The 24,201-nt window shown below is 40.9% G+C and overlaps 1 protein-coding gene across 2 annotated transcripts in view; it reads right to left on the bottom strand.

Annotated features, from left to right (window-relative positions):
- AFF3 (ALF transcription elongation factor 3) overlaps positions 1 to 24,201 on the bottom strand; it is a 555,281-nt gene that overhangs the window by 151,249 nt on the left and 379,831 nt on the right. The window contains exon 10 of one of the 2 annotated variants that reach the window (XM_081484340.1): positions 13,613 to 13,666. The exons of the other annotated variant lie outside the window; for it this stretch is intronic. Coding sequence (XP_081340466.1) covers positions 13,613 to 13,666 — 54 coding nt within the window. The remainder of the gene's footprint in view (positions 1 to 13,612; positions 13,667 to 24,201) is intronic. 2 annotated transcript variants of the gene reach the window in all.

Here is a 24,201-nt window from a genome sequence, read left to right as displayed (position 1 = left end):
GGCAACTTGACGAGTAATCCAGGGGTGAGGGAGGGTGGGAAATCCCATTGGCAGATTATACTTGGGCTTAGCATGCTCCAATCTGCTTCTTAACTGACACCAGGATGGAAGTAATGAACTTCAACATCTGGTTATATAGCTCTAAGGAATCAGTTCAAATGACCAAACAGGGAATTCATTTAATTCTCGATGGCATGGACCCCCTGGAGAGGCAGGCAATAGGCCTGGCCTCAGGAAGTATCCGGAGATGGCAGACGTCCAGCTGAGGGACCAGGGAACTGCACCCCTTTCCTTCCCTCTCCTGTCCCCTCACCCCCATCCTGCACCTGCCAGCCTGCCTGCCTGCCTGCCTCCTCCCATTGCCCGGGATGTGGGAGCCCATGCTGGATGCTTCTGGCCTCTTTCTTCTCTTCTTCTGCTTGTACCTGTAACTGGTTTCATTCACCTAAGCACTTAATTCTTCTACTGTTCACTGTGGTTCCTGGAGCTTTACCTCTCTGCTTTGAGGTCAGAGATGGTATTTCAAGCATCTTTTGAGTCCCCTCAGCCCCTGTCTGAGGACTAAGTCTGCAGCAGGTGATAGCTGATGAGGAGCCCGGACACCTGTGAAGGTGCTGGGCTTTGGTCCTGAAGGCTGTGGGCATCCTTCAAAGGACTGAAAGCAGGACAAGGCCCCGTCTTTCAGAAAGACGATCTTTAGGGCGGACTTGATGGGAGACTGGGAGAGAGCGAAGCCAGATTTTAAGGGAGGGAAAAACAAGTCCACAATCCTTATCTGATTATTATCCTTATCAGGTCTGGATGTGTTTTGGGTTCAGAACATCTTTGTATTTTAGGAAAGCAAACCAATGCCTACGCCGCACAGCCTATACCATCCCAGGCAGGGTCTGGGTGCTCTAATGACTAGATAGTCACAAGGAGTGGGATAAAAGCTGCACATCACTTTCAATCAGTTCTGCCAGAAGAGTTTTTAAAAACCTCAGGTGTTCAGAGCTTTTAAAGTTTATGGATTAAGAGAGAGACTGTGGGTTGGTATTTAAAAGAAAGCCTTCTAAGAAGGATGGATCTTGCTGACCAAAGACTCTTGTGTTTTGCTGAGTGCTTGGAGTAGCATAAGTGGAGGGGTCCAGGAGAAGAACTGCTCAGCCCCATAGAAGGCAGGGTGTCTGGATTGTGGGCAGAGATGGGCAGAGGGCAAAGAGGGGGGCCAGCAGGCTGGTGTGGGATGGATGCTGAAGCTACCCAAGGAAGCCAGGCAGAAGAGCTGGTGGGGCAGACAAGGGCTTTTAAGAACAGAAATGCCTAGTCCTCAGTTTGAAATCATCTGCATTGTTTTCTATAAGTCCCCTCCCTGTCCACCCCCTATGACTGCCTACAATAGGACCGTTTAACAGAAATATCAAGTGAGCCACCTAGGTAATTTTAAAGTTTCTAGTAATAGTGCTAAAAAAATAAAGAAAATGGTGTAATCTTAATAATGTATTTTATTTGACCCAATACATCCTAAATAGTGTCATGTAATCAATAAAAGGGTTTCCCTGGTGGCTTATATGGTAAAGAATCTGCCTGCAATGCAGGAGACCTGGGTTCAGTCTCCGGGTTGGGAAGATCCCTTGGAGAAGTAAATAGCTACCCACTCCAGTATTTTTGCCTGGAGAATTCCATGGACAGAGGAGCCTGACGGGCACAAAGAGTTGGACACGACTGAGGGACTAACACTAACAATCAACAAAAAATTACTGAGACCTTTCACTTTTTTTTGTACCAAGTGTTTGGAATTTGGAATGTATTTTATACTAACAACCTTCTCAGTCCAGACTCTCCACATCTCAACAGCCAGCTGTGCCTGGTAGCTCCTGGACTGAGCAGTACAGCCCTAGATTCCCCAGCAGGGCTTCAGGGTTGGGTAGGGCTGCTCAGGCCCTACTCCCAGCTCTGTGTTGGGTGAGTCTTCCAGGTGGGACTCTCATAGATTCAAAGCTTCTAGCCCTGGACAATCTGACTCCAGTAATTCATCAGCCTCCCAACAACCAGGGGATTTAGGCCAGGTGCCTTATCTATGAGCACAAACATGTTCTTCTCTAGTTAGATCTTTTGAGAAAGGCTGGAAGCGTGCCCTGAAACTGTAAGGGAAAATCTGGTACGAGTTTCCCCATAAAAACTCTGATTTTACATGCGTGCCCATAGCTTCAAGGCATGGAGCAGGTGGGACTATCCCTGCCCCGACTCTTTTCATTATAAATGAACATGTTTAGTTTCGACAACCGTACTAAAGAGATTTCTCACACTAACAACACAGCCCTACATTTTCACTTGTTTTTATTGGTCAGAGATTGGATTTCACTTGTAATGATTAATCCTGAGACTCTGTAAGCACTTATACACACTTGAATGCCATAAGATAAGGGAGCTGATGAAGAAGCTGAAATAAAGCATCTGCAAAAATAAACATCACAGGGTCATTTTTCTCTGGCTAAAGAACTCTCCAGAATCTCTGAAAAGATGACTTATGTGTGTGGGGACAGCCCAAACCATGCCAACAAGGCCCTTACTAAACATGAGTCATCCAGAACTTAGCCCTGCTGTGGAGGCAACCCAGGAGAAGGAAATGGCAATCCACTCCAGTATTCTTGCCTGGAGAATCCTCTGGACAGAGGAGCCTGGTGGGCTGCCGTCTGTAGGGTCGCATGGAGTCAGACACGACTGAAGCGACTTAGCGCATTGGAGAAGGAAATGGCAACCCACTCCAGTATTCTTGCCTGGAGAATCCCAGGGACGGAGGAGCCTGGTGGGCTGCCGTCTTTGGGGTCGCACAGAGTCGGACACGACTGAAGCGACTTAGCATGCATGCATGCATGGAGGCAACCACTCTTCATAGCCTGGTGCCCCCGCCCCCCACCCCAGCAGTTAGCCATCCAAGCTCAGTCAAACAAAACTGATTATTTTTTTAGTGAGGGGTGTGGATAAAATTCTCAGATGAATTACCTGAGAAGTCAATTTGACATATGATCACCTAAACTCTTGGTTTCTCAGAGCTATAAAACCTCTCACTGATATCACACCAACCTCCACCGTCCTCCTACCAGCATCCTGTCAATTAACAGCACCAAGTCTTGGTGGTTTATACACAAGAAGCTGAAATGACTGCATCTCAGCCAAATAGTATGCAATTATAAGCCAAGCCTATCCTGTGCTGCTGTCATTTAAACTTTAAGTCGCGTTCCATAGAAAAGGTATTATGCATTTCATAATCCAGGGAGTATGTCAGCAACATGCACAGTTATATCTACCCCCGCTTTGTTTTCTACAGAAGAAAGAGAATCAAGTTATGCTTGTTACTGCTCTATATTATTCTCCCTTATGCACCAGACACATGGTCTTTGGAAGCCCAGAACTTGGACTAATCAAAGGTCTGCACATGGTATGACACAGCATGTAATTTCTATGTTCTGGTGGGATTACTGATGGCCGTGGAGAAGGAGGCGGCCAGCCTCTCTGCTGTCTCTCTTTGCTCTTCTCTTCCACCATCTATTTCTTCTGAGATCTCTGCCCTGCCATGGAAATTTGAAGGTGTTAGGTCTCTCAACTCAATTTTTCTTCCCACCTCCAGGAAATAAAACCCACCTGGCTCTTTCTAAGTAAAGGCTGGAAGAAGGAGGGGAAAGCAGGTGAGGGGTACATTTCACAAGAGTTTGGGTCAGGTTCCTGCAGATCTGTGAATTCTCAGTGCCATGTGGGGTCCTGCCATGTATGCAGCTGAGTAGACCTGTCTGTGGCATGAGATGGCCTTCTGCCCATCCCTGACCTGGGTGTGGGAGTGGTGTGTGTGTTTGGAATTGTGGATATTATACTTTGAAATAGACTTTCCAACACAAAGACCAACTGTTAAGAGCCCAGAGTTTTTACAGAGAAAGAAAATACGGAAATTTCAGGTCTATAAGGAAAATGTGGTAAGAAAGAGCAATGAATAAGATGATGAGTTACGCTTCCGGACATACTTCTACTGTAAAGGCTACTTTTGTTTTAAATAAGCAAGGCATTCTGTTCTGAAAGAAAGGTCCTTGGGATGAAAATAAGAGAAATAATAGGTCCTAGTAAGGACCCAAGTCCTGATAACTGTTTTCAGGGTCTGGCAGTTCTGCCACATGTTCAGAGCTGATGACTGGTAGATCTGAGGATCTGAATTCTTCTCCTGGTTCTGATGTTAACTATTTAGCCATAAACTTCCTTGTGGTTTCTTTACAATGGGAATAAAGAAGCCAATCCCCAACCTTCTTTATAGATTGTTGTTGAAGAAAATGTGATAAAGTGCTTTGAAAGACATTATTTTATGAACATAAGTGCAAACAAATACCTGACTATGAATTTGCATGCCATTAAAAGACATTTACTCCTTGGAAGGAAAGTTATGACCAACCTAGATAGCATATTAAAAAGCAGAGACATTACTTTGCCAACAAATGTCTGTCTAGTCAAGGCTAGGGTTTTTCCAGCAGTCATGAATGGACATGAGAGTTGGACTATAAAGAAAGCTGAGCGCCGAAGAATTGATGCTTTTGAACCGTGGTGTTGGAGAAGACTCTTGAGAGTTCCTTGGACTGCAAGGAGATCCAACCAGCCCATCCTAAAGGAGATCAGTCCTGGGTGTTCATTGGAAGGACTGATGTTGAAGCTGAAACTCCAATACTTTGGCCACCTGATGAAAAGAGCTGACTCACTGGAAAAGACCCTGATGCTGGGAGAGATTGAGGGCAGGAGGAGAAGGGGACGACGGAGGATGAGATGGTTGGATGGCATCACCGACTCAATGGACATGAGTTTGGGTAAACTCCGGGAGTTGGTGATGGACAGGGAGGCCTGGCATGCTGCGGTCCATGGGGTCGCAAAGAGTTGGACGCGACTGAGCAACTGAACTGAACTGAACTGAATATATCTACTGCCTGTATGACAAGGTCTCATCTCTAACATTCTATGTATGTTTTTTTCTCTAAAACTTCTCTGTATATTCCCAGCCTGTTCAAAATAGAATTCCAAGTGTGTATCATCTGTAGGACTGGGCAATGCTATGTTGTTTCTGGACCTAACCCGAAGTTCCAAGAACCAGACCATCTCTAAACTTCTTCCCAGTTTGAAAACTCATCTAATCTAAGCAACAACAACCTCTAGCCAGGAACCTCTCCTCTTTGCCTTTGGACTATTATTTTAGCAGCTTATTATTTTTTTTAAAGCTCATTTCCCCATCCCATGGCTACGTGTCTTCTGACACCACTAATGATGGAGTGCTGGGGCCAACCTGGGCATCTCTCCCTTGCTGACTGTCCAAGAGTCTGCCTGTGACTCACGCCTTGGGCTATCCAGCACTGGGGTGCTGGGTGGCTGTCACCATAATGTTTACAGGATTTGGAAATTCCACCTCAAGCTCTACTCCAGGGGTGTTGATCCTGGCTAGCTGCTTTCATGAAAAACAATCCAAGCACCCTGGCTCACTTGGGGAATCTGGAATTCTTGGGCTTTTGATACTGAGACAGTGGAAAACTTTATCAGTATCCATGCTGCCAATAATTTTTATCCATTTGAGCACTTAATCTTTTACACATTTATCCAGCAATTTCCAAGGCTTACTACAGACCAGAGTCAGCACTCTTCTCCTAGAAGTGAATATCTCATGGTTCTGATAGACATGTTAGCAGACAACACGTGAAAACGTTTTAGACATTCAGGCATCAGCATTTTGTACTGTCCATCATAGAGCCCTCGTACATGTTTTGTTGGAATTATACTTCAGCATTTCATTTTCGTTGAAGCAACTGTAAATAGTATTGTATATTTTAATTTGGTTTCTACTTGTTGTCAGCATATAGAAACCTAACTGATTTTTGTGTGTTGATCTTGTATCCTGTAATATTATAGAACTTGTTCATTAGTTCTATTTGATAGGTTCTTTGGGATTTTCTATTTGGACAAGCATGTTGTCTTCAAATAGACACAGTTTTATCTCTTCTTTTCCAATATATGTCTTATACTTATTTTTCTTGCCATATTTCAGTGGCTAGAATTTCCAGTATGACACTGAATCAGAGTGGTGAGTTTCCTTATCTTGCTTTCAATCTTACAGGGACAGCATCCACTCTTTCACTATTAAGTATGATGTTAGCTGTGGTTTGCAGATGTTCTTTGCAAGGTAGAGGAAGCTTCCCTAGAGTACTGAGAATTTTTATAATGCATGGGTGTTAAATTTCATCAAATGCTTTTTCTACATCAATTGATATGATCATATGCCTTTTCTTCTTTAGCCTGTTGCTATCATTGATTACACTGGTTGATTTTTGAATACTGAACCAGTTTTGCATACCTGGAATAAATCCTACCTAGTCATGAGCATGGTCTTTTTATACAATGTAAGATTTAAGTTAACATTTTATTAAACCTTTTTTTAAATGTCTAGTTCATGGGAGATATTGACCTGTTATTTTCTTTTTTTTTTGTCTTTGCCTGGCTTTGGCATCAGGGAAATGGCCTCATATGATTTGGGAAGTGATCCCTCCTTTTTCTTTTTCTGGCAGAGTATATAAAATTAATGTTAACTCTTCTTTAAATACATGGTAAAATTCTGCAGTGTAACCATCAGAGCCTGGAGATTTTTTTCAGGGGGTAAACAAATTTTAAACAATAAATTTCTTAAATAGTTACAGGGCTATTCAATTCAATCCCTGGGTTGGGAAGATCCCCTGGAGAAGGGAAAGGCTACCCACTCCAGGATTCTGGCCTGGAGAATTCCATGGACTATGTCCATGGGGTTGCAAAGAGTTGGACACGACAGAGCGACTTTCACTTCACTTCATTCTGGTTAAGTATTTCAACTTGGCTGAGTTTTGATAATCTCTTGTTTCCAAGAAATTAGTCCGTTTCACATAAATCATCAAATTTATGTGTGTAGAGTGTTCATAGGATTATCTCATCCTTTTGACATCTGCAGGGTCTATAGTGATACTCCCAATTCACTCTTGATATTGGTTATTTATGTTTTCCTCTCTTCTCTTCAATCATACTCGAATTTTATTAATTTATTCAAAGAACCAGCTTTTTGCTTATTAATTTTCCCGTTTTCGATTTCATTGATTTCTGCTCTTAGCTGTATTATTTCCTTTCTTCTGCTTGTCTTGGGTTTTCGAGTTTCTCAAAGTAGGATTTAGATAATTGATTTCAGATCTTTACTCAATTCTAACATAAGCATTTAGTGCTGTGAAAGTGAAGCAAAAAGTGAAAGTTTCTCAGCCATGTCCAATTCTTTTGTGACCCCATGGACTATACAGTCTGTGCAATTCTCCAGGGCAGAATACTGGAGTGGGTAGCCTTTCCCTCCTCTAGGGGATCTTCCCAACCCAGGGATCAAACCCATGTCTTCTGCATTGCAGGAGGATTCTTTACCAGCTGAACCACAAGGGAAGTCCATTTAGTGTTATAAATTTACCTATTGGTGATGTAAATTTTGATATGCTGTCCTTTTTTGGGTGTGTGTTGTAATTTTTCCTTCTATGTATATTATAAATTTCTTTTGAAATTTCCTTTTTGACCTATGGGTTATTTAGAAGTGTGCTGTTTAATTTCCAAGTGTTTGGGAATTTTCCTGTTGTCTTTCCATTACTGACTTTTAGTTTGTGGTGAGAGAACACACTATGATTTCAATTCTTTTAAATTTGTTAAGTTTTTTTTTATGTAACAGAATAAGGTTTATCTTCATGAATGTTCCGTGGGAGACTGAAAAGAATGTGTATCCTACTGTTGTTGGGTGAACTGTTCTATCGATATCAATTAGATCCTGTTGTTTGATGGTATGGTTCAGTTCATCTATATCCTGTCTAGTAGTCTATTAATTGCTTAAAGTAGGGTTAAGCTCTTAACTATAATTGTGGATTTGTCTATCTATCTTTTCAATTCTATCAATTTTTGCTTCATGTATTTTGAAGTGCTGTTATTTCCCCATACACATTTACAATTGGTATATCTTCTTAGTGGGTTGACCCTTTTATCTTTATGTAATTTCCCTATTTGTCCCTAGTAATTTATTTGCTAGAAAATCTACTTTTTAATATTAATATAGCCACTCTTGATTTTTTAAATTAATTTTTACATGATGTGTTTTCTGATATTTTTACTTTCAATCTACCTACGTCATTATGTTTGATGTGAGTTTCTTGTGGACAGTAAATAGTTGGGTCATTAAAAAAATCAACTCTACCAATCTCTATCATTTAGTTTCTGTATTTAGACCACTCACATTTAATGTGATTATTGACAATGTTAGGGCGTAATTCTGCCATACTGTCCATTGTACACTGTTCTTTCCTTTTGCTTTTGATTCCTCTTTTTTTCCCCTTCATATGGCTTACTAGTACATTTCTCAGAGCTTCATTTTGATTTATTCATAGTGTTTATTTAATATGGTACTTTGTATAGTTTCCTTAGGGGTTGCTTTAGGTAGTGCCATACACATAGATAACTTATCAGTCTACTGTTATCTACTTTGAAGTACAGAAACTTTACCTCCATTTAAGTCCCTTTATCCTACAGTTTACCCTGGGATCAGAATACAGCTTTAGAAGTCTGGGTCCAAAATATGAGGCCCTGTAGTTCCTGAACTTGAGGTGTGACCTTGAGGTCTCAAGCTATTCCTATACCAATAACATCTTATTTGTATAGACACTGGGCTTGCAGGTACTCCATGTAACATGAATGCAGTTAGTTTAAAGAAACATAAGAATATAACCTTCTCAGGTGTATGATAAAAAGCCCTAGGCAGATGGTCAGAATCAATATATAGTATCATACCTGTGGCTATAATTGGGTAAAATGAAGTACTGGTCTTAGAAGTTGTGGATCCCACCATGAACAGCCACTCCACTTTTAGGATTTGTTTTTACGCTAAGTCACTTCAGTTGTGTCCGACTCTGTGCAACCCGATGGATTGTGGCCTTAAAACCAACAAGCAACTAATCATGTTTCTTGCCCTTATTGCTTTTCGAGCTCCTAAATCATCCAGTTAGTAGAACAAAGTACGCAGTTCTAGATCATGGAATGTATTATGTTCCCAGGTCAGTGTGCTAATCCCTGGCTAACTCACATTTTGGCATGATCAGAAATGTACTTTAGATAAATCAATCATATAGTTGGAATGAAGAAACTGGTAGCAGGAAGATCAGGCTTCTATAGAGGGCTGGGAACAAAGCAGGGAAGGCCTGAACAAAGGTATGGCTACAAAGACGTAAAGGAATAGAATTATCATATGCAGGAGAAGCTGTGGAAATAGAATGTGAAAGGATACATGGGTTAGCGCCAGTCCTGGGTTCTGGAGCTAAGGAAGGAGATAGAGTCCATGGTTTTGACTCTGGGTGGCAGCACAGAAAGAGAAAGAGCTGGGGGGTGGGGTGGAATGGAGGGGAATGTGAGGTTCTGAACACATAAGAGTTTGAGGTCTTGGTGACTGGCTGGAAAGACTGGTTAGGAGCTCAAGGAAGACATCAGAGTTAGGGATCTTGATTTGGGAGGCTCCTGGACAGAGATGAGAGTAAAAGATGTGGGAATGGATGACATCACCATTAGGAGGCCGTTGAGAAAAAGAAACAGACCAAAGATTGAACGTTGGTAAGAAAAACAACAACAACAACAAAAAAAAAAAATCAAGGGAGTGCAGCTGGACAGCAAAGAGTAGATGGTTCCAAGCAGGCATGAGCTACAGGTCATAGACTGCAAAGATGTCAAGAAAGTTAGGGACTGGGAAAGGGCCACTGGTCTGGCCTAGGACAAAGAGGTCATGGTGGCACACAAGTACAGATGCCTGAAACCAGATGCAGAGGACAGGAAGTCAGAAAGGAGGGCCAACAAGAGGTCCAAGGACGGGAGAGAAAGAACAAGCATGAGAGCTCGGCAGCCACCATGCTTGATGGGTGTGGCTATTTGGTCTGGTTTGGGAAAATACCAGAATGTTGCAGGCTGGGAGGAAGAGTACCTAAGGAAAGAATGAACTGGGCCTGGAGAAGGACAGAGGGAGGAGATGAGCTCAGGGAGTCAGAAGGGAAATGGATCAGGCATTTCTTCCTCTGGGATGGGAGGAAGCAGGGAGGCACAAAGCTAGGGAAAAATTTAAAGTGGAAACAAAGCAAGTACAGGATGCTGCTCCAAAGCCTCTGAACACATGATTAATTTTCTTTTTAACCTAAAATGCTTCTCTTGAAATTTGTGTGATTCTGTTGGGGCCTAGGGGGTTTCCAAATCTGACTTATCAGCAACATTAATTGGGAAACTTAAAAAATACAGATTCCTAGGCCCAAACCCAGCCCCTATGAATAATAATTTCTGGTGGCGGGGGCCTAGGAATCTGCACTGTAAAGCCTCCTCAGTGATTCCTGTGGTGATCTAACCAAAGACGTGTATCGGAATGACAGGGGCAGGCGCTGAGTCCTCAGAACACAGCTACTGACTGACATTTCCAAAAGCTCCCCAGGAGATCTGGTGTGCACCCTGGTTAAGAACCACAGTGAGGAGATGGGACTGAAAAAGCAACCTGGTCAGGAAAGATACTGAAGTCACCATACTGACTGCTTCTCTGTTCCTGACATTACCTGACAATTTCCTTTGGACATTTTTCCTATCAAAACAGCGCCTGCTCCCATTCTGGCTGTTGCAGGTAGACTGATGTGATTCCTTGTGACTTGTCAACGCATTTCTGAGGCAGCCAGGCTGGTAGGGAGGTCAGCTCTGCTCATTGGAGAGAGACTGGCTTTGGAACTGTTTTTGCAGCTTCTTTAAGGGAAAGCATATAGAAAAACATTGCTCTTGCTCTGGACTAACCACACCCTGAACCTTATGAAAGAAACGGTAAGATGCAGAGCAGAGACAAGGTGGTAGAAAAAGCCACAGTTCACTAATTTGAAAGAAAATCTGATCAAGTAGATTCATAATTAATTTGGTCTGAAAATTCCTTGCCCTCTTGTGTTGTTTTTTTTTTTTAAAGCAGCAGCAACAATTACAATAACAACTACAGAAATAAGAGCCTGACACATACTTGTCTGGCTTTGAGAGAGGCTGCAAGCCCAGCCCTTTTAATACCTCCCAGAGAAACATTTTCTTTTATCCAAAATGGTGGTGTGATCCAGTCCCTGCTCCAACAGCCCCAGTGCCTCATCTGTTGGAGTCTTTTAAGTTTACAGCACAGACGGAAGCTGTCAGTTTCTCTCTCTTTTTATAGGACATTCACATTTGCATTCTCAACAGACAGTACACGCCTCAAAGGCCATATTCCCCCCAACATAATAATCCTACTCTTGAAATATGAGCAAGATAATAGTAGCATGAAAATATTCTTACCCTGATGAAGGCTGGCTCCAGCTGTGGCTTAGTAAGTCAAAAACTAGTAAACTTGCTTGTAATAACATCCTAAAAATTCCAAAGGTTATTTCCCCTCATCCACAGTTAAAAAGCCATCTCTTACAGAACAGTGTCATGTCTGTGACGTGTCCAGGATTAAGGCAAGAGAGTTCTTGGTTATAGTAATTTGTCTGGTTAGAGATTAAAGAAAAAAAAAACTTGACTTAAGCTGTCAGTTAATATTTTTCACTTAACAACAACAACAAAAAAGCCATTTTCATGCTTCACAGCAGAACTGTGTGATTTTTAAACAGGTAAATTCTCCTCCGTGTCTGCCATCTGATAGTTTTTTTGCAAGTCAGCGTAAGCAAGCAAGCAAAACACGACCGACCGATGAAGTTTCAAACTCGTCTTAGTTACATAAACGGAAGTTAGCTTTCTTTGATATAGAATTACCGAAGCATCTCACTGAAAAAGCAAAATCCTCCTTGCAATTAATAAAGAATTGGGGTATTCTAACGAAGCTGAAAACTAAGAACCTTCAAATTCCAAATCTTTCCATTCCTGGATGAGCTTTGGTATTCACATGTTAATAGGATGCCTGCTTTTTTTTTTTTTTCTTTTGGCCAATGTTCAGGCCAAAGAGTCTGTGAAACAGACTTTTTCCATCTTATGACCTGCTTTAGAATTTTTTTCTTGCAAAATGTTAGTTATTTTGCTTGGCAGATTGCCTGAATTCATTCTTATTTTCTCTCTCTCCTAATACTTTATATCTCTCCTGTCTCTCTTCTCTCCCATCTTTCCCCTCTTTTTCTTCTATTCTTTGATAAATTATATGTTTAAATTAGAGTCCACTTGGATCTACAGTCTATGTGTGACTTGGTTGCTAGAGTTAGCAAATAAAAATACATAATCCCCAGTGAAATTTGAATTTCAGGTAAAAAATACGCCTCCCTACCTGGTTGTTTTTTTTTTTTTTAAGTGTAAATATGTCTCAAATGGGGCTTTCCTGATAGCTCAGCTGGTAGAAAATCTGCCTGCAATGCTGGAGACCCTGGTTCAATTCCTGGGTCGGGAAGGTACCCTGGAGAAAGGATAGGCTATCAACTCCAGTATTCTTGTGCTTCCCTGGTGGCTCAGATGGTAAAGAATCTGCTGCAATGCAGGAGACCTGGATTCAGTCTCTAGGTTGGGAAGATCCCTTGGAGAAGGGAATGGAAACCCACTCCAGTATTCTAGCCTGAAGAATCCCCATGGACAGAGGAGCCTGGTGGGTTATAGTCCGTGGGGTCACAAAGAGTTGGACATGACTGAGCGGCTAAGCAGATGGTACACATGTCTCAAATACTGCATGAGACATACTTACACTCATAAACTATTCCTTATTCATCTGAAACTCAGATGGAACTGGGTGTCTTGTATTTTATCTGGCAATCCTAGTTTAGAGGTTAAACAGAGGGACATGAAACAGCAAAGACTTCCATTTACAACTCCTGGCAGAAGAGACATTTCCACTCCTGTCCTTCTGGATGCCTTTGGTCTAGATATAGCCTTCTCCATGGCATTAGTTCAGTTTATTTTTGATCAATCCAGTTTGAATAAAAGATCCACAGAGGATACCACATCCTGATTCTGAAGGAGTCCACTCAGAGTTCCAGGGCTGACCCAGTATCACCTGAATCCAGAACTTGTGAAATTGGTCCCTCGTGCAACATGCAATCTGAGTCCACGCCATAGACACCACACAAACACTTGAGTTTTAATGGCTCACTTTTCTTCCAAATTTGAACCTCGAATTTAGTGCTTTCAAAGGCACTGAATTCTGCTGTTCTGACTCTGAGGCTGTACTGCATGATGGGTAACCGTATGATTGAAAAAAAGAAGAAGAATTAAAGTGTACTTCAAAATGTAATGAAATGATCACCTCTTGGACATTCTGAGGGGAAGATAAAAATAATGATATGCTACAGACATTTAAAGATAAGATAAACACCTTAATTATGCTAATTCTTAACTCAAGTGTATTTTCCAACATCTAAGTACACCTAGGGGTATCACACAATTTAGAAATGCTGTTCTCTAGTTTACAGACAAAGTCGTATTCAGTATTTGGAAATAATCTGAAGTCTTATAGCGGAAATGAAGGTTGTAGAGAAATGCAGTTAAAAGCATGAGCTCAGGCAGCAAAATGAGTTGAAATCCCAGCTCTGTCACACAACAGCTGTGTGACTCTGGGCAAATTACTTACCCTCTCAGAGCATCATTTCCCTTATCTGTAAATGGGGATAACCATCCCAGAGAGCTGTGAGAATAATATGAGTAAAATCTTAGAACAGTGCCTAACACATAGTAAATGCTCAGTATTTAAGGGGTGAGAGTCATAAGACCTAGCCAAAACTGTCAGCAGGAAAACAAAACTCACAAATTAAGAGACTATCTCCATTTTCACAAGTGACTCATGAGAAAAAAAGATTTTTTTTTTTTTGTAGTCAGATGGATAACATCTATTTTTTCAAAATTAAAAATAAAGATATTTTATGTATTTATTCATTAAGAAGTCCTCTGTTTTTAGAACAATCTGCTTCTGAAAGTAGCATCACCCTGTTTCAAGAAGTAAGGCTGTAGGGTCACCAGTTCTACCCAACTACTGCTTGTTTTTCTTGTCTCACCCTGCGTATTAATTTTCCTTACTTGCCAAAACTCCAAAAGCAAATGAATAATACTCTTTCCCCCATCCCTACAATCCAATTAATCTAACTCAATCCTCTCAATTTAGTGTTAAACAGACTTTCAAATGACACAGTCCCCAGTCGCCGGGTTTCCTGCCATCTGGTGACGCAGAACTTCATTTGTTTGTGTTTGGAAGCAGCTGCTGAGCCCGGCAGTGCAGCCCATGTTTCTGCAGTCTGAGGCAGTGTCAAAGAAAGGGTGCTTTCAAGTCCAACACTTGGAGGGGAATTTCCTTGTTGGGATACACTACCTATGTGAGCTCTCTGAGCATGGGTTCCTTATCTATAAAAAGGGAGATTCTAATGCTGTTGATGTTTTCGAGTTGCTATGAGGATTCAAAGAACTGACTCATCTACAGGGTGATCCTGTGTTCAGTTTACGCCAGCTGTCCCTGCATCACTATTATATATTGTACAGTCCTCCGAGTTTTAGAGAGCATTAGCACACAGTCTGGTCTACAGTTAGTATTCAGTCTTTGTAACCTCTTCATCATGATATCGGGGAAGGCAATGGCACCCCACTCCGGTACTCTTGCCTGGAGAATCCCATGGACTGAGGAGCCTGGTAGGCTGCAATCCATGGGGTCGCTACGAGTCAGACATGACTGAGCGATTTCACTTTCCACTTTCACTTTCCACTTTCATGCATTGGAGAAGGAAATGGTAACCCACTCCAGTGTTCTTGCCTGGAGAATCCCAGGGATGGGGGAGCCTGATGGGCTGCTGTCTATGGGATCACACAGAGTCGGACACGACTGAAGTGACTTAGCAGCAGCAGCAGCAGCAGCATTATAATATATATATATATATATATATATATATATATACCCCCATGGTACTATTTGAAAGAAATGCTTTACATCCCACAGAGCCATCATTTTTAAAGCAGGAATGGCCTTCTTCACACAGAAGGGTGAGTGCATATGTGTGAACGTTTTGTCACCTGTCCATTATTCCTACAGTCCCTGTCCCTTTCTATGTGTGTATGTGTGTGTGTGTCTGTGTGTGCACGCTCAGTTGTGCCTGACTCTTTATGACCCCATGGACTGTAGCCTGCCAGGCTCCTCTGTCCATGGGAGTTTCCAGGCAAGAATACTGGAGTGGGTTGCCATTTCCTCCTCTAGATCTTCCCAACCCAGGGATCAAACCTGTGTCTCTTTCCTCTCCCACGCTGACAGGCAGATTCTTAACCACTAGCGCCACCTGGGAAGACCGTTTGTACTGTTCAGTCATTTAAGAAGCTCAAAGTGGAGATGGAATTCTCTGTGGCAGAAACTTGAGGGCAGAGGCTTAAATACTTTACATGCTTCAGGGGGATCATGTGAACACTGCTTTACCAAAACACACTCTGCCAACAGCAGAAGGCCCTTTGAGGTGAGCAGGTGGGCCAGGGCTGGGGAACTGTCCTTTGTGTCTGCCACCTCCTTGGACTGTCAGATGAATTCCATACTCCAGCCCCTGCTATTTCCAAGACCTCCATGACTGTGCAGAAACACCACCTTGACGCATGGCCTGTAACCAGGCTTCCTTCTGACTCCTCCCGCAAGCCTCCTGCCAGGCTCTGTGGGCTACAAGTCTCTAAACTTTATGGTGGGAGAGCAGATAATCTGGGCTTTTAGGGAGCTGCCAGCCTTTTGCTCAGAAACAGGATTTCTTCCTTCCTATCCTACTTCATGAGCTCTCTGCACCAGACCTAAAGCAGTGCCTCCAACAGGGATCTCAGATCTGTCTCTGCCAGCTTGGGAGGTCTCACTCATTGAGACCTTGCCTTTCCCATCTGTAATATGAGATGCAGTAATGTCACTGGACTGTTGTGAGACTGAAATAAGACAATGTGTCTGGCAGAGTGCTTGGCACAAAATAGACATTGAGTGCACGGGGAGTATCATTTTGGTACCAGGCTGCCTGAGAAGGGACCAGCATTAGAGAGAGGCATGGGAGTGCAAAGAGAATCTGTGATCTGGGGGTGGGAGGGATGGGGAAAACTCAGTTTGTAAACATACAAGCTCTGCATTTTGCAGATTTACATTTAATTAAAATCCACAGAAAAGAAAGAGAAAATCAAGCTAATGGTATTTCTGAAAGAAGATATACAAAATACACAGCAGATGTATTCAAACCAGCCTCTCTGTTACCCTGCATTCATTCATTTACTCACACTAATAATCTTTTACTGAATAAGTATCATGTTCTAAATGCTGGGCTGGGCTTCAACACAAGAATGTGAAGCAGCTTTATGAAAGAAAACATTTGGATGAAGCATAATCAGTCTGTTAATGTCAGGCAATATTTATTGATTATGTACTGCCATCAATACATATGGTAATATTTATTGATTTACCACAGTCTCCCTTGGCCAGAGTGACTCAGAAAAATATTGCCATCTGCTACAACCACACTGAATACAGAGGAGCTCCAGTTTACTAATGAATGTCTCTTTGGACTGAAAGAGCTCATTGCAAAGGTGCCAAACTCACTTCCACAGACTGTCCACCTTAATCATCAAGTGAAAGAAGTAGTTGCTTCTCTGGTTGAGTTAGAGGTTGGTGAAAAATAACCCTTCCTCTACAGCAGTCACCCCAAATACATGCTGCGGGAGGCTGTGAATGGGTCCTGAAATTTCCTGAGCTGTCGCTCCCTTGAGTCACAGCTTTCTTCGGCTCTAATATAATGCTTTGAGTCCTCTGAGGGGAGTCCTGCAGGGCTCCCTATAAACTAGCCTGTCGGGCAGTGTGGGCCAGAGAGAGGCCCCACAGCAGACAGACTCCTTGGGGGCAGATCTTTAGACAAGCCCTGGTTTCCTCACCTGTAAAATGGGAAGGAAGAACTTCTTCTCCAGGCTGTGAGGGGGCTGGAAGAGGTCACCCTAATCAGTGACCGAGCCGGGGCCACAAACATGGCAGGGCCCCTGCGTGCCATTTCCTTTTCTTCCCTCACTGCCTTGGCACAAGTTATTAATGACAACTCGTTTGTTGGTCAGTAACCTTTACTATGTTTTGTGAGCCTGGGTTGACAAAAATGAATTTGTGTGGTTTGACTTGCATTACAAAAAAATACTAAGAATAGAAAATGTCAGTGTGTCATGGCGGGTAATGTTTTGTGACACTTTCGTTTGAAACATACACTCTCATAGGATGTGATGTATGGCTGACTGAGTAGGTTATGTTCAAAAATTTGAGATGTGTATATACTCCAAAGAATGAAAGCAGGAAGGGATATTTGTATACTCATGTTCATAGCAGTGTAATTCACAACAGCCAAAAAGGTAGATGCACTTCAAATGACTATTGATGGATAAACGGATAAATAAAATGTCTATACACACGATGGAATATTATTCAGTTTTAAAGCGAAAGAAAATGCCTTTTTAAAGAGGAAGGAAATTCTGACACATGGTACAACATGGATGAACCTTGAAGACATTATGCAAAGTGAAATAAGTCAGACATGAAAGGACAAATACTGTCTGATTCCACTTCTATGAGGTCCCTAGAGTAGTCAAAATTATAGAGACAGAAAGTGGACTAGTGGTTGCGATGGGCTAGAGGGAAGAGGAAACAGAGAGATATTGGCTACGGCAATTTATTAATTTGGTATTAATGAGAACAGAGTTTCAGTTTGGGAAGAAGAAGACCTCTGGGAATGCTTGGTGGTGATGGTAGCCACAGAAATGTGAATGTACTTAATGCCTCTGAACTGTACACTTCAAGATGCTTAAAGTGGTAAATTTTATGTTATGTGTATTTTATCACAATTAAATTACAAAAAAAAAAAAAAGCTTGAGAAGCCCTGACCTAGCTGACACCTTGAGGAGAGATACGCTTGGATGGAATCCAGGTATAGGGAGAACAGAAAGCATGAGCCCAGGGGAACAAACAGGAGATGGGATCAGACTTCCTAGTCTGCTCGAAGAATTTTCTTTTATGATCTCTGGGACTATGGGCCTTTCAGTCTGGTGTAAGGATATGGAGGTTAAGGTTTGCAGTCTTGTTCTGGGATGGCATAAGTTCCAATCTACATTTCTGGATTCATTTAGTATTTTAACCTGAGAGTACAACTAGCACAAAGTGAAAGTGTTAGTCACTCAGTCGTGTCTGAATCTTTGCGACCCCAGGGACTGTAGCTGACCAGGCTCCCCTGTCCATGGGATTCTCCAGGCAAGAATACTGGAGTGGGTTGCCATTCCCTTCTGCAGGGGAATCTTCCCGACATCCTCTGGGGTCACAAAGAGTTGGACATGACTGAATGACTAACAACCATCACAAAGCAACATCTAATTTCCTTCTCAGGTAAAACAACTTCCTGACCCTTCCTTCCCTTCAGCAATGTTGCCCATTCCTGGTTTGACCAGTTGGTCCCTTAAGGCTGGGTCAAGATCTTCCCTCCATATCCACTGGACACACCACATCTCTCGAAGGCCTTCAATCTAATTTCATCTACATAAGGAGGGAGTCCAAGGAGCCCTAAAGACCCTTCCAGGGTTATTTTTTATTCTGTGCCTAAGAGTTGAAGAAACGGGATCTGGCCACTTTTCTCTAGACAAAGGGCCTATACTAGACTTCTCATTTTCCTAGCAGACAGGATCCTGGCAAATGACTTAAACAGATACGGTAAGGAAGTCTCTCGGGAAGGTACCTCATGGGCTAAAAGAACAGCCACAGTTCATCATTTTAGACACGGATTGCTATGGCCAAAATAAATATCAAGAAGGTTTCAGATTTCTCTCAAAAGAAAATAACCTCTTTTGGTAACAGTTCTCAAATCAACTTTGATCTCTCAAATTCCAAAACCTATTACATGATTAGTTTCTATAATCTATTATTAAAAGCACATGCATAAGTGAAAGATTTCTTTATATGTTTAGCACATAACTGTTCCTTTGTATATTTTCCCTCCATACTTAACATTTTCTAAGGTAATTCTACAATGGGCATAAGATATTTTTAATAAATAACTATGGGCTGTGTCCCCTCTCCCAAACTTATATGTTGAAATCCTAACCCTTAATGTAAAGGTATTAGGAGGTAGGCCTTTGGAAGGTATGAGGTCGAGAAGGTAGAACCAGCACGAATGGGATTAATGCCCTTATAAGAAGAGACGTGAGAAAATTTGCTTCCTGTCTCTCCATTCTTTGCAGTGTGAGGACACAGCAAGAAGATAGCCACTTGCAAACCAGGAAGTTTTGGTTTTGGCACTGAGCCTGCCGGCAACTTGATCCTAGATTTCCTAGTCTCCAAAACTATGAGAAATAACTTTCTCTGTTTATATGCCACTGAGTCTAAGGTGGTTTGTTATACAGTAGCCTGAATTGATGGAGTTGATATAAACTCATTGATATAACATGGGTCACCTTTCACCTTTATAAATGACTCCCAGGTACACATCAGACACCTGGAAAGGAGCTTTGGACATCATTTAGACCCACCTTGTTCCACCAGTCACTGATACCCAAGTCTTCCAAGATGTTTAAGATTAGCAGCGGTGGAGGTGAATTCTCCAGCCAACTCCTGGCTTGGAGTTCACCTCTGGGAAGAGATAAAGCCATGAACTGCTGGCCTCTGGTCCTATAGTCTGAAGGCTGGGGGAAGAGCACATTCTGGCTGACATTTCTGGAGAAAACTGACCACTCAGCCTTTTTCTTCACAGCCCCAGCTTCACTAGGAGAACTTTGTAAACTTCTTGCTGCTGTTCAGTCACCAAGTCATATCAAACTTTTTGCAACCCCATGGGACTGCTTTCCTGTCCTTCACTATCTCCGAGAATTTAACTCAAATTCATGTCCATTGAGTCGGTGACACATCCAACCATCTCATCTTCTGTCACCCTGCTTCTCCTCTTGCCTTCAATCTTCTCCAGCATCAGGGTCTTTTCTAGCGAGTCAGCTCTTTGCCACAGGTGGCCAAAGTATTAGACATTCAGCATCAGGCCTTCCAATGAATATTCAGGGATGATTTCCTTTAGGATTGACTGGTTTCATCTTGCTGTCCAAGGGACTCTCAAGAGTCTTTGTAAACTTAACCCTAATTGTGTTATCTTTTTAAAAGTAGAGATAAAAATTCTCATTAAGCTCTGATCTGTACCAACTGCAGAGATAGAGTTGCTTTCTCTCTTCCTCTCTTTTCACTTTCTATGTCACATATTATTACTGTTAAATAGTAATAATAAATTTACTGAGTGCCTACTAGGTGATGGACCCTTACCATATATTCCAACTACTGTATTAACTTTGGAGAAAGATGGTTTTATGGGTTGCTCTAGTTCAGTTTGAGCTCATAATAGTTTCCCAGTCTTTTATTGTACAATGTGCACACCGGGCAGACCACTTCCTTACACTACATTTTGTTATTTCTTTTTCCTTGGAGTTTAACTGTTTGTGTTTAATCCAGTTTCCTTAATTTATGAAGGTCATTTTGAATCCTCATTTATTCTTTAAAGTTACCGCTATTTTATTCAAATACAGACGGGTCCTGCCTTAGGAGTTTTCTACAAGCCTATGCTTTCGACCTCAGACTTGAGCATTGATTGGCCAGTGGTGGGCAAATCTGGATTAAGCAAGCACAGTGACCTTGCCAAATTGCAGTCTTCGTTGTGTCTTGTAAATCTTCATTTGCTCCTTATCCCTAGAACTTTTCTAGTAAAGATGTAAAATCTAAAAGGATTTCAGTCTGCTCTTCTGCTGCCCGTACTGCCTTAGTCACTTGCTCTAAAAAGTCATCACCATAGTCAAGGTCATGGAGGTTTTTTTTTTTTTCTTTTCTTTTTGGCTGTGCCTTGCAGCATGTGGAATCTTAGTTCCCTGACCAGGGATCAAACCCAGGCCCCCTGCTTGGGAGCATGATGGAGTCTTAACCACTGGACCGTCAGGGAAGTCCCCATGTAGGTTTTCTTCTATGCGATCTTCCAGGAGTTTTATGGTACTGTGTTTTACATTTAGGTCTGTGATCCATTTTGGGTTAATTTTAATGAAGAGTGTAAGGCTGTGTCTGGATTCATTTTTTTAATATGTGGATATACAATGTTCCACCACCATTTGTTGAAAAGACCATCTATGTCCACTGTATTGTCTTTAATCGTTTTTCTGAGACCAGCTGCCTATATTTATGTGGGTCTGTTTCTGGGCTCTCTATTGTGTTCCATCATCTACTTATCTATTCTTCTGCTAAATACTGTAGTGTTATGGTAAGTCTTGAAGCTGGGTAGTTTGGGTCCTCCAACTTTGTTCTTCTTTCTTATTGTATTGGCTATTCGAAGCTTTGGCTTTTCCGTTAAAGACTTTAGAATCAGTTTGTTGATATCCACAAAATAACTTGCTGGAATTTTGATTCAGATTGCAATGAATGTAAAGATGATGTTGGGGAATTTGTTAATTTTTTATTAGAAGTATTCCATTATGTTTCCAATACATGGGAAAGTATTCCAATATGCCAGAATTGTTTATCCATTTACCAGTTGATGTATATTGGGGTTGTATCCAGTTTCTGACTATCAAGAATAAAGTCACTATTAAAATTCTTGTACTAATCTTTTAAATGACATTTTTTCATTTTTCCCACGTTAATAACTACAAATGGAAGTGTGTGCCTAATTGCTGGGAATGCAACAAATGTGTGTATAAGAAACAGTTTTTTAAAATGGTTATGTCATTTTACACTCACAACAGCAATACACAAGAGTTTCAATTGCTTCATAACCTGTGACTATTTGGTGGTGTTGGTCTTTTCAGTTTCAATCATTCTAGTGGGTGTATAGTAGTATTTCATCGTGGCTTTAATTTGCATTTCCCTGAAGATGAATATTATTAGTAAAATGAATGTTTTCAATTCCTTATTGGCCACTTGTATATCTTCTTCTGTCTGTTAAGGCTTTGCCCATTTAAAAAATCTGTGTTTTCATCATTTTGTTATTGAATTGTCAGAGTTCCTTATATATTCTGGATACAAAGTATTTGTCAGATATATATACTGTAAATATATTCTCCCAGTTTGTGTCTTGTCTTGTCATTTCAATGACCATAGATTTAGAATTTTGATGAAGTCCAATTCATCAGGGTTTTCTTTTCTGTGGTTTTGTGGTTTCTGTAAGAAATCATTGCAGGTTATAAAGAAATTGTCCTATTCTTTCTTTTAGAAGCTTTGCAGTTTTGGCCTCTTTGTTGAGATCTGTGATCCATCTCCATTGTGTCTGGTGTGAGATTCATGTTTCCCCAGCAGCTGCTCAAGCACCATTTGTTGAAGACTTGGCTTTCCCCACTCAACAGCTTAATGTCTTTATCAAAAATCAGGTGACCATATATTTGTGGGTCTATTTCCAGACTCTATTTTGTTCCACTGATTTATTTATCTGTCTTATGTCAATGCCACTCTATCTTAATTACTTTAGTTTTACAGTAAGGCTTGAAATCAGATACTGTAAGGCCTCCAAACTTGCTCTTCTTCAATACTGTTTTGGCTACCCAGGTCCCTTGCTTGTCTGTCAAAATCTGCAAGGCAACTTGTCATTTTCTATGTGTCCTACTGCCCTTTGATTAACATTGTGTTGTACTTGTATGAGAACTGACATATTAACATTCTATTAGCCTTCCAATTTATGAACTTCTCTCCATCTATCTAAGTCTAAAATTTCTCTCCTCAAGGTTTAATGACTTTCAGTGTATAAGTCTTACATGTCTTTTGCTAAATTTATTAAGCATTTTATATCACTGTAAACAGAGTGGATTTTATTTCCTTTTGCAACTGTTAGCTGTTTATTGTTATTAGAAACACAACTGAGTTTTGTAAACTGACCCTTCTAAATTCATTTATTGGTTCTAGTGCACGTGTACTAACATGTTTCTGTCATGTCCAACTCTTTGGACTCTGTAGACAGTAGCCCACCAGGCTCCTCTGCCCATGGGATTCTCCAGGCAAGAATACTGGAGTGGGTTGCCACACTCTCCTCCAGGAGATCTTCATGACCCAGGGATCGAATCTGTGTCTTTTATGTCTCCTGCATTGGCAGGTGGGTTCCTTACCACCTAGTAGTTGTTTATTAAATTTCTTAGGATTTTCTCTATAAGCAATCATTCATAAAGATTTTTCCAAAAGATTTTTCAATCTTTATGTCTATTATTTCCTTTTCTTGCCTTATTGCACTGACTAGAACTTCCAGTGCAATACTAAATAGAGGAGATAATGTAGACATTAATGCTATGTTCTTGATCTCAGGAGGAAAGTGTTTGGTATTTCACCATTAAATATGATGTTAGCAGGAGGTTTAGGGGCAGATGCCCTTTGTCAGATAAAGTAAGTTGTCTTCTTGTCCTAGTTTGCTGAGAGTTTTAAAAGTCATAGATGGGTGCTGAATCATGTCAAATGCCTTTTCTTCATTTATTTAGAGGATCATATGGTTTTCTCCATTATTTTATTAATATAGTGGATTATATTAATTATGTTTTCTAATGTTAAGTCAACTATTCATTCCTGTGATACACCCTACTTGGTTATAATGAATCATATCCTTCTCATGTATCATTGGATCATATATACTAATAGTTTGTTAAGAAGTTTAAGTTTTTAATGTTTATAAGAAATATTGGGTGATAACTTTCTTATTGGTGATAACTTTCTTTCTTATAATCCTATGTCATATTTTGGTATCAAGATTATACTGACTTTATAACAATAAATTCAGTAGTTTTTCTTCCTTTCCTATTTTCTGAAGGAGTTTGTGTAAGACTAGCAGTTCATTTGTTGGTGTTTCATTGGTAGAAACATTCCTTACTTAAGTTTTGATGGAATTTGCCAGTGAAACCACCTGGCTCTGGAGGAATTTTCTTTGTGGAAAAGCTTTGAATTCAAATTCAAATTCTTTAATAGTAATAGGGTATTCAGATATTCTATTTTTTTCTCATGGCAGTTATGATAAATTACATTTTCTGAGGAAATTGACTATTTCATGTAAGTTATCAAATTAATTAGCAGAAATTAGTTCATAATATCCAGTTATTACTGTTTAAATTTCTATAGGATATGCAGTTATGACCACTTTTTCTTTGCTAATGTTGGTAATTTATATTTTTCCTCTTTTCTTCCTTGATTAGTCCTGTAAGCGTTTTGCTAATTTTACTAAA

Source organism: Giraffa tippelskirchi, chromosome 4 (genome assembly GCF_054371585.1).
Source record: "Giraffa tippelskirchi isolate mGirTip1 chromosome 4, T2T-mGirTip1v1.2.pri, whole genome shotgun sequence".
Taxonomy (NCBI): Eukaryota; Metazoa; Chordata; class Mammalia; order Artiodactyla; family Giraffidae; genus Giraffa; species Giraffa tippelskirchi.
Note: the sequence above shows the minus strand (reverse complement) of the source record. Positions and strands in the feature narration are given on the sequence as shown.